Source organism: Ambystoma mexicanum, chromosome 10 (genome assembly GCF_040938575.1).
Source record: "Ambystoma mexicanum isolate Mex_15411 chromosome 10, UKY_AmexF1_1, whole genome shotgun sequence".
Lineage (NCBI taxonomy): Eukaryota > Metazoa > Chordata > Amphibia > Caudata > Ambystomatidae > Ambystoma > Ambystoma mexicanum.
The window spans coordinates 1,110,361,197-1,110,377,321 of NC_090932.1; the positions used below are offsets into that span (position 1 = coordinate 1,110,361,197).

The 16,125-nt window shown below is 52.9% G+C and overlaps 1 protein-coding gene across 3 annotated transcripts in view; it reads left to right on the forward strand.

Annotated features, from left to right (window-relative positions):
• The window catches only part of OGDH (oxoglutarate dehydrogenase), a 1,050,082-nt gene that overhangs the window by 577,376 nt on the left and 456,581 nt on the right, over nucleotides 1-16,125 (forward strand). For all 3 annotated transcript variants that reach the window (XM_069618964.1, XM_069618966.1, XM_069618965.1), the window contains exon 8: nucleotides 4,662-4,752. In XM_069618964.1, the coding sequence (XP_069475065.1) occupies nucleotides 4,662-4,752 (91 nt within the window). The remainder of the gene's footprint in view (nucleotides 1-4,661; nucleotides 4,753-16,125) is intronic.

Here is a 16,125-nt window from a genome sequence, read left to right on the forward strand (position 1 = left end):
TTAGGGTAGATACCACTGCCACCAGCCAAGTCTAAATGTTAAGAGCGAAACAATGCTCTAGGAGGTACAGATAAAAAGGGCTAAGGATTAACCCTTTCCAGTACTCCATGTAAGATGGGATGTACTGGATCTGTGGTTAAATGACCAAGTGAAGTTAATGGCAACTTTACCCTTTTCTGGGGGACAGTAGTCAGTCCCAGAAATGGAGTCGGTGGGAAGTCTAAAAAACAACCCTGTGTCACTGCACTGAAGGTGCGGTGTAACACACAAAAGGGGGATACTGAAGTGGTGTACTCCAGAGCCCACAATCATAAAAACAGATGAAATACACATGGCAAAACATGGGTAAGAGTGGGGAAAAAGCTCACACTCTTACCAAGTGGAAAGAATTAACTCCAGAAATCCAGCAAAGCTGCTGAGGGACTCACTAGGTAAGCGAAATTAGCCATTGAATGAGAATTCTCCCCAACAATCCTCAGCCTCCGTGGGTAGAAAGGTCATCTATGGTACAAGATGGCCCTGCTACTGGATTTCCTCCCTGAGGACAAACTGGTTGAGGCACTGGAGATACTTCAGGAGGGCGAGGTGGCGTTGGACCACGCCATCACTGTGGCACTAGACCTTGCGGACATGGGGTTGCGCCAAATGGGAAACAGGGTGTACCTGCGTGGCTGGTTGAAGGCCACCAACTTTAGGCAGGAAGTCAAGACGAGGGTCCTGAACATGCCGTTTGGGACCATCTCTTTGGAAAGGCTGTCTATGAACACTGCAGGCCATCAAGAACGACACTGGGATGGCCCGTGCCCTGGGCACGCTGCAACAGCACCGTCCGTCTTTTCGTTCCTCAGGAGGGAAGTCGGGCAGATCATCGAAAGGTTTCGGCAGAGGATCGTCCTCGTACCGCCAACCCTTCTATTCCACGACCCAAGAGGCTTACAGGGGTTGTTCCAAGGCCCTTCGGAGGTGGCTGCCATCATCGTCGAGGCTCACAAGGCGGCGCGCAGGCCTCTAAGCCGGATTGAACCGGCCAAGACGTCGGGCCCCCACCCCAGCACCCTGATGGGTGGCTGGCTGGCGGACTTTGTCAGTGTGTGGGAAAACCTCTCCACTGATTGATGTGTGCTGGACGCTCTTGCCCATGGACACACTTTGGAGCTTTAGCAAAATGTCTGTGGATACCACCAGTGGCTCGGCAGGAACAACACATCCTTCAGCTGCTGCTGGAGGTCCGGGCCATGTTAAAAAAAGGGGCGATAGAGCTGGTTCCAAAGCAGCTCCCGGACTCCAGAATTTACTCCAGATACTTCTCATTAAAAAAAGACTGGGGGCTGGAGTCCCATTCTCGATCTACCACGACTCAACAAGTACATTGAGTCCCAAAAATTCAGGATGGTCGCGTTGCAGCACGTGCTCGGCCAACTGAAGAAGGGGAACTTTCTGTTGTCGCTGGATCTAGAGGACGCATACTTCCACATCCCCATTCACGAAAAACATTGCAAATTCCTGTGCTTTGTCATACAGGGGAAGCACTACCAGTTCAAGCCCCTTCCCTTCGGACTGAAGTCGGCGCCCAGAGTCTTTACGAAGTGCCTGGCACCAGTGTTGGCTCATATGTGCCTGCGAGGAAAACATGTATACCCATTCCTCGATGACTGGCTCATCCGTGCCAAGTCAAGGGAGATCCCCATCGATCACACAGAGGATCGTCCAGCTGCTGACGGATCTGGGGTTCTCCGTAAACTCTGAATTCCTGCTTGATTATATCGCAAGATGCTCTGTTCCTGCGGTCCAGGTTCAACACGGTCTCCTTCGTGGCCTCTCCCTCTGAAGACAGGATAGCGTCCATCCTGGGCATGGTACGACAGCTGTTAGCACTGAAGATCGCCACGGTGAGGACCATCAAGTCCATGCTCTGCATGATGTCGTCGTGCTTCTGCCTGATCAGACTCTGTAGGTTGTGGATCCGTCCTCTTCAGGAGTTCATGGACGCTCTTTGGATCCAGGTGTCCTGAAGCTTCGCCGACAAGATTTTCCTCGCCGAGGTGTTCCGTCGAGCGATAAGGTGGTGGGGCGTACGCTCCAACATCACTGTGGGTGCCGGTTTGTAGAAACCACCTTACGAGGAGACGGTCACCATGGGCGCTTCCCTGGAATGCTGGGGAGCTCATACCGGACGTCTCCACGCCAGAGGCCTGTGGCTGCCGGACGAGAAAGACTTCCACATCAATGTCCTGGAGCTGCGGGCAGTGTTCTGGGTCCTCAAGTCGTTCTTCCCATCCCTCAAGGGCAAGGTGGTGAGGGTCTTCATGGACAATACCACAAAAATGTTCTACATCAGGAAGCAGGGTGGCACCAGATCCCCAGCACTCTCCAGAGAGGTGCAGGATTTGTGGCGCTAGGCTGTCGCTCAGGGGATGTTCCTCGCTCCTTTTCACCTGGCGGGAGTCGAGAACACCATCACTGACTCACTGAGCAGGGAACTACGCTTTTGCCACGAGTGGGAGCTTTGGCAGGATCAGGTGGACAGGCTCTTCCTCAAGTGGAGCAGTCCCGGAACGACGTGTTTGCAACTGCGACAAACTCCAAATGCTAGAGGTTGCCAGCAGGTTCCACCAGCCAAAGAGCGTGGGGGACGGGCTCTCTTTCCTTTGTTCCTGTACAATTCTCCTCAGTTGCCCCTTCTGCTGCGAGTCATCAATCTACTCAAACAGTGCCGGTCTAGGATGATCCTTGTCGCCCCGACATGGCTGAGGCACATTCTCAGCTTGTCGACGTCTCCTCCAGTCAAGCTGCCAGTGGTCGTGGATCTGCTCGCCAGAGAAAAAGGCGCAATCCTGCAGCCAGGATCGCTGATCCTGAAGGCCTGTCTGCTGCAGCATTCCAGTTCAGAGGGTACTGAACTACTGAGCTACTGGTGGACTGCAGGGAGGTCCTTGCCAGGGCATTGTCGACTCCTAAGTGCTACGGTCTGAAGTGGAAGTGGTTTGTGACTTGGTGCCGGTCGCAGAAGATCAACCATCTGAGTGCCACGGCCCCTCTGATCCTTCCGTAGTTGTTGTCATTGACAAAGGCGGGACAGGCGCACGCCTCCATCAAGGTGCATCTGGAGGCTGTCCCTCGCTACCCCAGGTCTCTGGGACGGTCTTCTCTTTGGTCCCACCGTCCAGTCAAGGAGTTCCTCAAAGAACTCTTCTTTGTCTCTTTGCTCCAGTTGACGATCTGGGGAGCAGATGCAGGATTCCTTTTATCCCAAATTCAGACTGAGGGCTGCTAATCATGGTCCGCCTCTTGCCCCCATATCTGCCCAGAAACACACATCCCCCGGCTAGGATGTGGATTGGTACAAGACCGTCCCATCCCCTTAGTGTGTGCCCACCTCCCTTTTTTCTGGGAACTCTTGATAGCCTGCGAACGTGCATACCATTTATGGCCGTCCATGAGCAGAGGGGGCAGGAAGAAGTCTAGGGATGAGGTGGCCAAAGGGCTGGGCTAAACACGTTCGCGTCAATTTTGAGTGTATGGTTTTCAAAATGACATTGTACTATGAATGCATCACCTTGCACGCTAGCAAAGCAAAAACAGGAGGAAAGTGTCTGCTGCTACAAGGTCGTCCTGGACACATCCAAAAAGCAACTAAAATGTTTCAAATGAACTGGATAAAGGGATGCTTCAGTAAAAAAAACAAGGGAACCTTGCAAAGTGTGACAAGCTCCCCCTGATGAGAGCTGCCCAGTACTCCCAAAAGAGATGAGTTGAGCAAGGCACTAAAAAGTAAAGACTTTTACATGTTCTAGCCATGGCAAAAAGCGAGGGTTTCCATTGATGTCACTGGAAAAATATGTCCGGAAAGAAACCTCTTTCTCATGATTATATTAGATTTCAATAGAAATCCAATTTTTCTCCAGCCTATTCACTTTCCTCCTGTCTTTTGGATCAGTGTTTTTCATAATATGTATGTGTTGGATAAATGAGCTAATCTTCCAAAGACCTTTTCTGACATCTAGCGGGCCCTGATCATGGCATACGGGCCCCAAAGGCATAATTTTCTCGCTGGATAGAGTCCTAAATTGCTGTGCCTTTTCAGGGTATTCCTTCCTCCGTGGGGGCTACTTGCTCATACCATTGGGCCAAGCTACAATCCGTTGTCTTTTAATGTATTTTTTTCCAAGTTATATGGATCTCCCAAATACATTGTGCATAGATTACTCCTTTTTTCCAGGGATTATGTATTTGAATAGTTTGCCCTTTTGTCACAGTATAATCTTCCATGTGCATGAAGGTTGTGGGCTAGAGGAGAACAGCAGTAAGTCTAGGTGATTCTGCATAGTGACACTTCTATTAATGGCCCATATTTACTCTTTCTGTGGGCTGCTCATTCTTCAATGAGTATGGATATTCGCATAAGTGTGCAGGAAAGAGTACAATGTTCTAGGAGTACTAGAAGTCACTATTGTGAGCTGCTTATATTTGTTTCCGATGGGGCATGAATGTGGGCTCTTGTGATAGTTGCAAAAAGGGGCATGTTAACCATCTTTGCTTTGTAGGATTTCCTTTCAGAAGTTGGGTACTTGCCTTTTACTGGAGGAAGATGGTGCTTTTGTTATTCAGGAGTGGGACAAGTGTCTATTTAACCTGTCACTGATTTAACTTGTCTTTTATAGGGGTCGTCTGAATGTGCTAGCAAATGTGATTCGGAAAGAACTGGAGCAGATTTTTTGCCAGTTTGATCCCAAGTTGGAAGCTACAGATGAGGTTAGTAACTGCTTAAAACTGTCTAGAGTGGTTAGAGGGTTTCTGCATTTCCAAGGATAAGCTTTCAGTATTTATTGTAGAAGTGTCACTGTATTATCTCTGGAGATGATGTGCTTGCTATCAATAAAGCAGTTTATAAATGTACTTAACTGCCATGCTACCCCTCCTTCTCAACTGGTTGGTATGGCATGCTTGTCCCTGAAAGGAGTTCTCAAAAAGGAGTGCCGTCACATTCTGTGTTATAAGCTAAAGCTGCAGTTCATTGTTTACTTTCACATGCTAGCCTTGTCTAGGCAGAAGTATCATTGACCACAGCGCCCAGATCCAGTTTTCTCACCACCTAAGTTCAGGTTAGGAAAAGTATGCTCTTGGAATCCTGTTTTAAAGTTCTCCAGCATGGGGTCTGGCATGGATTCACATGCTCATGAATATTCCACGTCGTCAGGCTGGGAATCCTCGGTAAAGAAAAATCAGTATCAGTTTCGTTTCTGATCTGTCTTTCATAGTAGTAACCAATCACTGATCTCTGCGTCATACTGACCACAGCCAATGACTGCCATCTCCCTAAGCCCCGCCTCTGGCAGCCATCTTCAGATTTTTACCGCACGTTCAAGTGTTGGGATCCTCGTGCTATTGCTCTCGAGCGTTAGTGCTTTTTTCGCGCTTTTTCTTAAGAAAAATGTTCTCTCTTTCGGTCAAAAGAGCCTCAAGCTCCACCGTTTCTTTATCCGATCAACGGGGACCCGTGTCGGATTCTTCTACGCCCCTCAAGGGTGACGATTTCGTCGAGCCACGCTTTTGTAGGACTCCAGAAGTTTCTCAGGCCCTTCTCGAGCATGGCCCAGGAGAAGGGAAGCTCGACGCCCGGAAAGCTGTTCAGGGTCTGCCCTGGATGCCAGCTTCAGAATGTCTTTAAAGAGGACGAACACTCCCTTTGCCTTTACTGCCTGCATGAAGACAAGACGCACGTGGAGAAGGACTGTGCGTTTTGCGGCAATATTTCGGAGCGGACCATGAAGGACCGCCATCAGCGTCTCGCCAACTGGCTGGAAGGAAAGAGCCCGTCAGGCGAGAAGAAGAAGTCCGAGCGGTCTTCTAAGACCTTTGAGGGCGCCCCGGTGACGGGGGTCCAACAGAACACCAAGCACCGCAAGTCCGCTGGCACCGGGAGCGCCGAACGGTCGGGCTCTACGGGCGCCAGGCAGGGCGCATCCTCCCCGGCGCCATCAACCACGAGCCAATGCTCTGGCTCGGGTAAGAGGAAGGCCGAGCACCCGGCGAAGCTCCTGGAGAGACCCCGGTCCTGCTCGAAGGCCCCATCGGAGGGGGAGCGAGGTGGTGACCCTCCCCCCAAGGAGAAGGCGGTGAGCGCACCTAAGGTGGTGAAAGCCTTGATCCATCCGGCCAAGGCCTCTATCGAGACAGTCGCGGCGGCCCTGGCTCAGCCTGTGGAGGCTACACCAGTGGTGGCGACCTCGGGGCCCAGAATCTCCCTGCCACCGCGGAGGGAGTCCTCTTTCATGCCCATCGACAGGACCCCCGTGAAACCTCCGACGGAGAAGAAAAAGGGGGGGCAGGAGGTTGTCGTGGATTCGGCCTCAACCTCTGAGGAGGAGCTGATCGAAGTCTTAGGCCACGGCGCTGGCGTGGAAGAAGACCATCCTGTCGGGAGGGACCCTGACGTGGGAGGAGAAGAGAACGTTGAGGGTGCCGACGGGGCTCCTGATCGCCCGTCGGAACCCCCTCAACCAGTGCCGCAAGAAAACTCGGCGGCCATTTTGTTGGCTATACAGTCCTTATGCTCGGAGATAAGGACGAGACTGCCGTTACCACCAATGGAGGACCCGGAGCCAGGCCCTTCTGGGAGCCCTCCTCTTAAGAGAAGGATTCATCCTCCACCTCCTTTTCAACCATTGCGCCCTGCTCAGCCCTCCTCCCCGTCCACGACATGTGGGGATGATACAGGGACTGACACGGCCACGACGGGTACAGACGACGAGGTTTACGACGAGGATCTCCCGTCGTCACCTCCCACCCGGGCTTCCCCGCCCAACGAGATTGGATCGTTTCACGCCATGATCGCCAGGGCATCCGAGCTTTTCCAGCTCTGCCCGGAAGAGAAGAAGGAAGGTTTCCTTTATCAACGGTGCGAGACCAAGAGGAAGACGGTCCTCGCTGTACCTCTACTGGACGATATCTTGGATGAAGGTCTCTCCCTCCTCAAGAACCCATCCACAACGCCGGCTAGAAGGGATCGGTACGAGAAGTACCGGGTCCCGGACGCGGCCCCCTTGTGCCTTTGGGCACAGCCGACCCCGGACTCGGTCGTCTCCCCGGCGGCCAGGAAGAAAGCGGGGGGGGCGGGGGCGCGGCCTCTACGTCAACCTCCCAGCCGGACGGCGAGGGAAAGAAATTGGACACGATGGGACGCAGAGTCATCTCATCGGCAGCGACGACGATTAAGGCTGCCAACGTCTTGGCTATCGTAGCCCGCTACGACAGGGAGTTGTGGTACAAACTCGCCCCCCTGCTGGACCTCCTACCAGACAAGAGGGCAGAGGCCCTAGAGATCTTGCAGGAAGGAGAAGTGGCGTCGGACCACGCCATTACGATAGCGACGGACATCGCTGACACTGGATTTCGCCAGTTGGGCAACGGCGTGTGCCTTAGGCGGCGTGGATGGCTCAAGGCTACTGACTTCCGTCAGGACGTGTAGACCAGAGTCTTGGACATTCCGTTCGACGGGAGCAACCTGTTTGGGAAAACAGTAGACGATTCCCTACAAGCCATCAAGGCGGACACGGAGACAGCCCGGGCTCTTGGTGTTCTCCAGCAACGACGGCCGCCCTTTCGGAGTGGCGGAGGCAAACAGGGTGCCTCCAAAGGTTCCAGCGGCGGATTTTCCACCTATCGTCAAGCAGCCCGTTTGTCGTCACAGAAAGCCTACAGGGGGTCGAGGCAAGTCGGGCGGACCCCGCCGTCGTCGCCAAGGAGGACAAGGCAGCAAAGCCTCGTCGAAGCAGGACTGAACCGGCAGTGGGGTCGGGCCCCCACCGAAGCACCCCGGTGGGAGGCCGGCTGGCGAGCTTCGTCAGCGTGTGGGAGTCCATCTCCACCGACCGTTGGGTGCTGGACGCCTTGGCTCAGGGTCACGCGCTCGAGTTTCTAAAGGGGTGCCCGCGCGTCCCCCCTGTGGCCAGGAAGCAAATTCATGTCCCTCAACTTCTCTTGGAGGTAAGGGCGATGCTCAGGAAGGGCGCCATTGAGCTCGTCCCAAAGAGGCTTCGGGGCTCCGGAGTTGACTCAAGATACTTCCTCGTGAAGAAGACGGGAGGATGGCGTCCCATCCTGGACCTACGACGACTGAACAAATTCATCAAGGCACAGAAGTTCCGGATGGTCACCCTCCAACACGTCCTGGGTCAACTGGAGGAGGGCGATTTCCTGTCGTCGTTGGATTTGGAGGATGCCTACTTCCATATCCCCATCCTAAAGGGACACCGAAAGTTTCTCAGCTTCGTGGTCCAAGGGCGTCACTACCAGTTCAGAACCCTTCCCTTCGGATTGACCCAGGGGGTTCACCAAGTGCCTCACACCGGTGGCGGCGCGGCTGCGCCTAGAGGAGATCCACGTCTACCCCTACCTGGGCGACTGGCTCATCCGAGCAAAGACGAAGGAGCTCGCCGTGGACCACACGGCAAGGACCGTCCAACTACTCACAGACCTGGGATTCTCCATAAACTACGCCAAGTCCCACCTGGTGCCCGCGCAAGACGCACTGTTTCTGGGAGCGAAGCTCGACAGTGTCGCTTCTGGCCTCTCCGTCGGAGGAAAGGACGAGGGCCATCTTGGGCAAGGTGCAGCGGATGCTGGTTGCGGACGCGGCCAGGGTGAGGTCCATCAAGTCCCTCCTCGGAATGATGTCTTCTTGCATTTATCTCATCCGCCTGTGCAGGCTCCGGATGCGCCCGTTGCAGGAGTTCCTGGACGCATGCTGGATCCAGACGACGGGCAGCTTCGAGGAGAGGATCACACTCGACAAGAGTTTCCGACGAGCGATCCGGTGGTGGGGCACCCGCGCGCATCTGACGGCGGGCATGGACTTCCAGACCCCAGGCCACCAGAAAACAGTGACCACGGATGCCTCCCTGGAGGGGTGGGGAGCGCACACCGGAAACCTGCACACGAGGGGTCTTTGGCTGCCAGCGGAGAGGTCCCTCCATATCAACGTCCTGGAACTCCGTGCTGTGTTTTGGGCCCTCAGGTCCTTTCTTCCGTCCCTCAAGGGCAAGGTGGTGAGGATCTTCACCGACAACACCACCACCATGTTCTACATCAGGAAGCAGGGCGGTAACAGATCCCCAGCCCTGTCCAAGGAGGCACAGGATCTGTGGCATTGGGCTGTCGCCCAAGTGATGTTTCTGGTGCCGTTTCATCTGGCAGGAATAAAAAACACCATCGCCGACTCGCTCAGCAGAGAACTGCGCTCGTGCCACGAGTGGGAACTACGACAGGATCTAGTGGACCACCTCTTCCAACGGTGGGGCACACCCCAGATCGACCTGTTCGCGACGGCGACGAACTCCAAGTGCTGGAGGTTCGCCAGCAGGTTTCCCCAGCCGAGGAGCATGGGCGATGCTTTCTCGTTCCCCTGAGAGGGCCTGTTCCTATATGCGTTCCCTCGATTGCCGTTGCTGATCCGGCTCATCAACCAGTTCAAGAGGTCACGGTGCAGGATGATCCTCGTCGCACCTGCGTGGCCGAGGCAGATATGGTTCCCGGACCTTCTGGACTTGTCAGCGTCCCCGTCAATCAAACTGCCAGTGGACGCGGATCTTCTCTCCAGGGAAGGAGGCGCCATCCTCCATCACTACCCGAAGTCGCTGAACTTGCAGGCCTGGCTCCTGCAGCGTTAGAGTTTGGAGGTTACGACATACCGGCCGACTGCAGAGAGGTTCTTGCAAAGGCCAGGGCGTCCTCCACTCTTAAATGCTACAGACACAAATGGAAGAGGTTCTCTGTCTGGTGCCGCGCACAGAAGATAAACCCTCTACGGATTACGGCTCCCCAAGTACTGCCGTATCTGCTGACGCTGGCCAAGGCTGGACTGGCGCACGCTTCCATCAAGATTCATCTTGCTGCAATCTCCCGATACACCCGAACCACGGGACGGTCGTCTTTGTGGTCTCATCGTCTGGTGAAAGAATTCATTAAGGGACTGTTCAGATCGTTCCCGCCGGTGAAGGCCCCGGCCCCGGCGTGGGAGCTCAACAGGGTGCTGACCTAGCTCATGGGACCTCTGTTCGAGCCTCTGCACTCCGCTCCGTTGAGGTTCTTGTCGTGGAAAACAGCGTTTCTTGTGGCCATCACCTCCGCACGACGGGTGGGAGAGATCCAGGCCCTTTCTTGCAAGCCCCCGTACTTGACTTTTCACGACACGAGGGTAGTGCTCAGGACGCATCCCTCCTTCATGCCCAAGGTGCCGTCGGACTTCCACCTCAACGAACCCTTGGTGTTGCCTGTTTTCTTCCCGTCGCCTTCGTCGCCGGGTGAAAGGACTTTGCACTCGCTGGATGTGGCTAGAGCGCTGAAGTTCTACGTGGACCGCACAAAGTGTTTTCGGAGGACGTCACAACTTTTTGTGAACTTTGGACCTGTCAATCAGGGGAAGGCTCTCTCGAAGGCTTCCATTTCCAGATGGCTCTCCGGCTGTATCATGTACTGCCATCGGTTGGCAAACCGACCGCTACCTGGCCGTCCGAGAGCCCATTCCACCAGAACGATCACAGCTACCACGGCGTTCCTATCTGGTGTGCCCTTGCTGGACATCTGCAGGGCTGCTACGTGGAGGTCGACGCACACCTTCACAAAATTCTACTGTGTCGATCGGGATTCCAGGGAGGAGTCCAGGGTCGGCCAAGCAGTGCTGCGCAACCTGTTCGCCTAAGGTGAGCCTGGTGAGGAGGTAAGAATTGCTTAATATTGAGTTTTGATGTAATGCTTAATGTTGAGCCTTTGCCACCTCCCGTGGTTGTGCATGTGTGTACTGCTATGTATTCTTTTATTCATGAGCATGTGAATCCATGCCAGACCCCATGCTGGAGAAGGAACAAGTTACTTACCTGTAACTGTTGTTCTCCAGCATGGGTCTGGCATGGATTCACATGTGAACCCTCCCGCCGACCCCTCTGCGCTCTTCACTTGGTCATACTGCCTCTTTACTTGCTACCAAATCTGAAGATGGCTGCCAGAGGCGGGGCTTAGGGAGATGGCAGTCATTGGCTGTGGTCAGTATGACACAGAGATCAGTGATTGATTACTACTACGAAAGACAGATCAGAAACGAAACTGATACTGATTTTTCTATACCGAGGATTCCCATCCTGACGACGGGGAATATTCATGAGCATGTGAATCCATGCCAGACCCATGCTGGAGAACAACAGTTACAGGTAAGTAACTTGTTCCCTTTTTTTTGTGTTTTTTTCCCCTCTTACAGGTATGTTATTTGGAGGAATTTCATGCCAGTTATCACCTATGGTCTGTGCCAGGATTACTCTGACGACATTGAGATTTTATTTTCACTTGGTGCTTACATTATACCTAAATGAAAAAAGAAATCAGTACTGTTTTGTATTCTATCCAACAATGGAAAGTAGAGTATCTAGCCCCACCCTGGAGGCCATCTTCAGATTATAACCGCACGTCTTGCTGAGGACTTGTATCCAGCTTTGAAATTGTTATCAAGCTATACATTTATTTGAAGACATCACCATTCGCCAGAAAACAAATACGTTTTTGTGGGCAGCAATGGAAGGGAGATCCAAAAAGTCTCCTTTTAAACCCTGTGGCATTAAAAATGTTTATGAAGGCACAGGCATACGGAGTGCATATACTGCCCCAATGACACGCCTGAAGCGTGTGCGATCTGCCAGAGCTTCAGTGCCAAAACGTTGAGGGATAGACATAGACTTCTAGTATGTTGGCTTAATAAGGGCAAATACTCCCCATCAGAAGCAGTGTCCTCATAGTGTAGCAATAGGTCCCCCTGTCAAGCCCTCGATCCACAAGAAGGCTAGATCAGAGGAGAGGCCTCCAGCCTTTTCTAAAACAGCAGAGGCCTAAGGAAATGGCCATAACTGCTGAAACGGCACTTTCCTCCATGATTCCAGTGGCGGCAACAACAACTTCATCAAGGGCTGTTCAAACGCATAAGGCTGCATCAACCGCATCCTCATCCATGACGAAGCACTCATTGACGACCCGTTGATTCCGCATCCACAACTCTGACACGGCCCACCACAGCCTCCTCGTCCATGGCACAGGGGGTGTGTCCCACGACACCTGATACGTCACGGTCCACGACCCCATCGTCCACACACAAAGGCTTCGTCTATGGGCATGGCAGCGGCAACCATCGCCAAAAACAATGCTGTCATTAGCAACAACTCAAAGACAGTCTATGAAAACCTTGCCATCGGTAACTGACCACGCCGTCGATAAAACCAACCCCTTAAGTGGCACCATCCTCAATGACGGCATGAAAACCTTCGCTCATGGCATTGTCATTGAGAAGCTGTCAAAATCTTCACCCGAGCCCTCAAAAGGACCACTAGTACAGTCTACTGGACAAAATCCAAAAGCATATTGTGGAAAAGACTCCCAAAGATGCAGAGATACCCCCAATGGTCATAACGACCCCTATAGCGGTACTTTCCGTACCCAAACAAGTACCCTTCCCAGTACAATATAGCGAACGGAAGGCACATCCTCCAGAGAAACTCTGGTCACCCTCCATCACCAGTCTCCTCGATTATGCCAGACAAAATCCTGGAACACCAGATGATATGGCATTTACATGATATGATATGATATGATATGGCCCTACAGCGCCTGACTTGCCCATGCCGGGCGCGACGCGGCGCGAAACCGAGGCTGAGCCTCGATCACATCAGCTGGTTCCGCCGGCAGGCGGATTCGCCGGCGGCCAGCACTAAGGCCACACAAAGGCCTGTTCCTGCGCCCCAGATCCCCCATTCCATCTTCCTCGTCGAGGGGTGAGGGCAGGAGCCCTCCCAGCCCAGCAGAGGATCCAGGCTCCAGCGCAACACGGACAGGGCCTGCCTGACCCTGTCCCCCTACAGCGCCTGACTTGCCCATGCCGGGCGCGACGCGGCGCGAAACCGAGGCTGAGCCTCGATCACATCAGCTGGTTCCGCCGGCAGGCGGATTCGCCGGCGGCCAGCACTAAGGCCACACAAAGGCCTGTTCCTGCGCCTGTTACGCGCATGGGAGCGCGGCGTGGCCACCCCCCCTGCACAAATTTTCTACACTCCAACCGATACACTTCCACCCGGACAATGAAGAACGTACTGTAAGTACATGCCAGCACCGGAGACACCACTGTATGTTTAAACCCTAACCGACTCTATTGAAATCTGCTATATTGTTCCTATTTTGTGCCTTTTGGTCGCCTACAGACCATCTAGTCTGCTATATTGTGCCTTTTGGTCGCCGACAGACCATCTAGTCTGCTATATTGTGCCTTTTGGTCGCCGACAGACCATCTAGTCTGCTATATTGTGCCTTTTGGTCGCCTACAGACCATCTAGTCTGCTATATTGTGCCCTGGTGCATGCATTTAACATGTACTTTTCCTATACGCCTCAGTTTAGAATGTGCCTATCTGCTAGCCTCTGTGCCTAGTCCATTGACCACCGTGCCCACTGTACCCACTCTGACCTTGACTACCTGCCTTCCTGCCTATCCCGACCCAGTCGGCTCCCACCTCACCTCAAACTACTCTATTACTACCACCTAGTCTCTATTACTACCACCTAGTCAACCTCGGCCAACTACACCCGGGTCTTACTCTGACCACCCATGGCAAACTTCTACTTAGCCTCGCTCACCCTAACAGCTACACTCGCCCTGCTCCACCACAACAACACTACCCACCACAAACCCCTTCCGCAATCACTCCCAACCCAACTTACTATGGGCTTTTTGGAGGCCCAACATACTGACAAGCCCGACGCCCTCAGTCCTATAGAATGGATCCGCCGATTTGCTGCTCCACCCACTCCTTGGAACCCATGCACATTAAAAGACAGAAACCTGAGACTCGGCTCTCGGTTCATAACCCCCAAAACACTCGCCAAAAAACACTCCTTTCATCCCGCACACATTCAAGCAAACTCCGCTCAAACTTTGAACATCACCCAATCAGCCCCCTTGAGTACATCTGAACAACCACTAATCAAGGGCGCCCTTGTCAATGCCCGCTCCCTGGTCGCCCATGCGCTAGATATCGCAGACTTCATCTCTGTCAACAATCTACACTTCCTGGCTATCACGGAAACTTGGCTGCACCAAGCAGCAGGCCCAGCCTTATCCCTCGCCATCCCAGAAGGTTATTCAATACTAAGGAAAGACCGGGACACAGGCAAAGGAGGAGGAGTAGCCTTCATCGCTAAAACATCCCTTGGACTTAGATTAATCCCGCCGCCTAGCTTCCGATCTGCAGAACTTTTGTCAGCTAAGCTCCAACTCTCTGCCACACAAACCATACTATTACACCTCCTTTACAGACCTCCAGGCCCCATCACCACATTTGAGGAAGAGATATCTGACCTCTTGACCACCAACACCAAAACAGGATCTCAAATTATCCTTCTTGGCGACCTCAACCTCGGTCTCGGCGACCCAAACGATACCAATGCACTCTCCCTGGAAAGCACCATCTCCCAACTAGGGTTCAAGCTCAGAATTACAGACCCTACCCACAACAAAGGCAGGACCTTGGACTGGCTAGCGGATCTCAACTGCTCTACGACCATTACAAAAAACGAGCAAACTGCTTGGTCTGACCACCACGCCATCTCCTTCTCCATACAAGGGAATTCACAACCAAACTCTCCAACCCCTACCATCCCCCAAACCCTCACCAGAAACAACCGCAACATTACTTTACAAAACCTCTGCCCACTTATAGACAATATCTGTACCCCTACAAACTACGCCAACCTAGATGCAGAGAAACTCGCTGACCTCTACAACAAAACGTTAGAATCAGCAATAGACACCATCGCCCCACTCAAACTCACCAAAGCCAAACCGGCAGCTCATATGAACAAATGGTTCACACCAGAGCTAAAAATCCTCCGAAACTCCAAACGAGCCGCAGAAGCCACCTGGAGAAAAAAGCCCAACCTCTCCAACAAAACTCAACTCTCGATAGCAGCCACCACCTACAAAACTGCTATCCTTAAGGCCAAAAAAGAGACATATGATAACAGAATTGAGAACGCCAAATCCAAAACAAAAGAGCTCTTCAATATCCTTAGGGAACTCGAATCCCCCCCCACTTTGGCTGAAACCTGCGTGAAAGATGCAGACTGGTGTGAGAGGATTCAAAAAGCCCTTGCAGACAAAATCACCATGTTACAATCCAAAATCGAACAGAAAAAGCTCAGCCTATCCAAAAAAACTAACCACCCTCCGCCCACCACCCCCAAAACACCTACTTGCCCCCCCTTCTCCTTCTCACCAGTTTCCACTAAAGAAGTAGAAAGCATCATTAAGGGCCTCAAGCCCTCTAGATGCCAAGGGGACTCATGCCCAGCTGCCATCATCCAAGAAGGCGCCAACACTCTGGCCCCCTTCATAACAGCCCTCATCAATGCATCCTTCAAATCAAGCTCAGTGCCCAGTAGCCTCAAGGAGGCCTGGGTCATGCCACTTCTAAAAAAACCTAATCTAGACCCCAATAACCCAACTAATTACAGGCCAATCACCACCGTTCCCTACATCCTAAAGATCCTAGACAGAGTGGCCTACCTACAAATACAGAAGCACCTGGAAGACAACAACCTCCTGGGTCTCAGACAATCCGGCTTCAGGCCAAGGCATGGAACAGAGTCAGCCCTACTGGACCTAAAAATCCAGATGGACGAGGCAAAGGACAAGGGTAATCTAGCCATTCTCCTACTGCTAGATCTATCAGCTGCCTTCGACCTCGTCGACCATCAGATCCTCACAGAACATCTGATGACCTCAGCGGCCTTCTCTAACCAGGCGACTGCCTGGATCCAGTCCTTCCTAACCAACCGAACCACCCGAGTCTTCTCCCCAGGGGCATCAGCACTCCCTGTCCCCATCACCTGCGGCGTTCCTCAAGGCTCGTGCGTCTCGCCGACCCTATACAATATCTTCACAAAGCTATTGTTTGACCGCCTAGATAATCTAGGTGTCACTTACACAAACTATGCTGACGATACCCAGGTTCTCATCACCCTATCAGGGTGCTACGACGAGGACTCCACCAAAATCAACAACCTTTATTTAGAGATCCAAGCCTGGATGGCAGAGCAC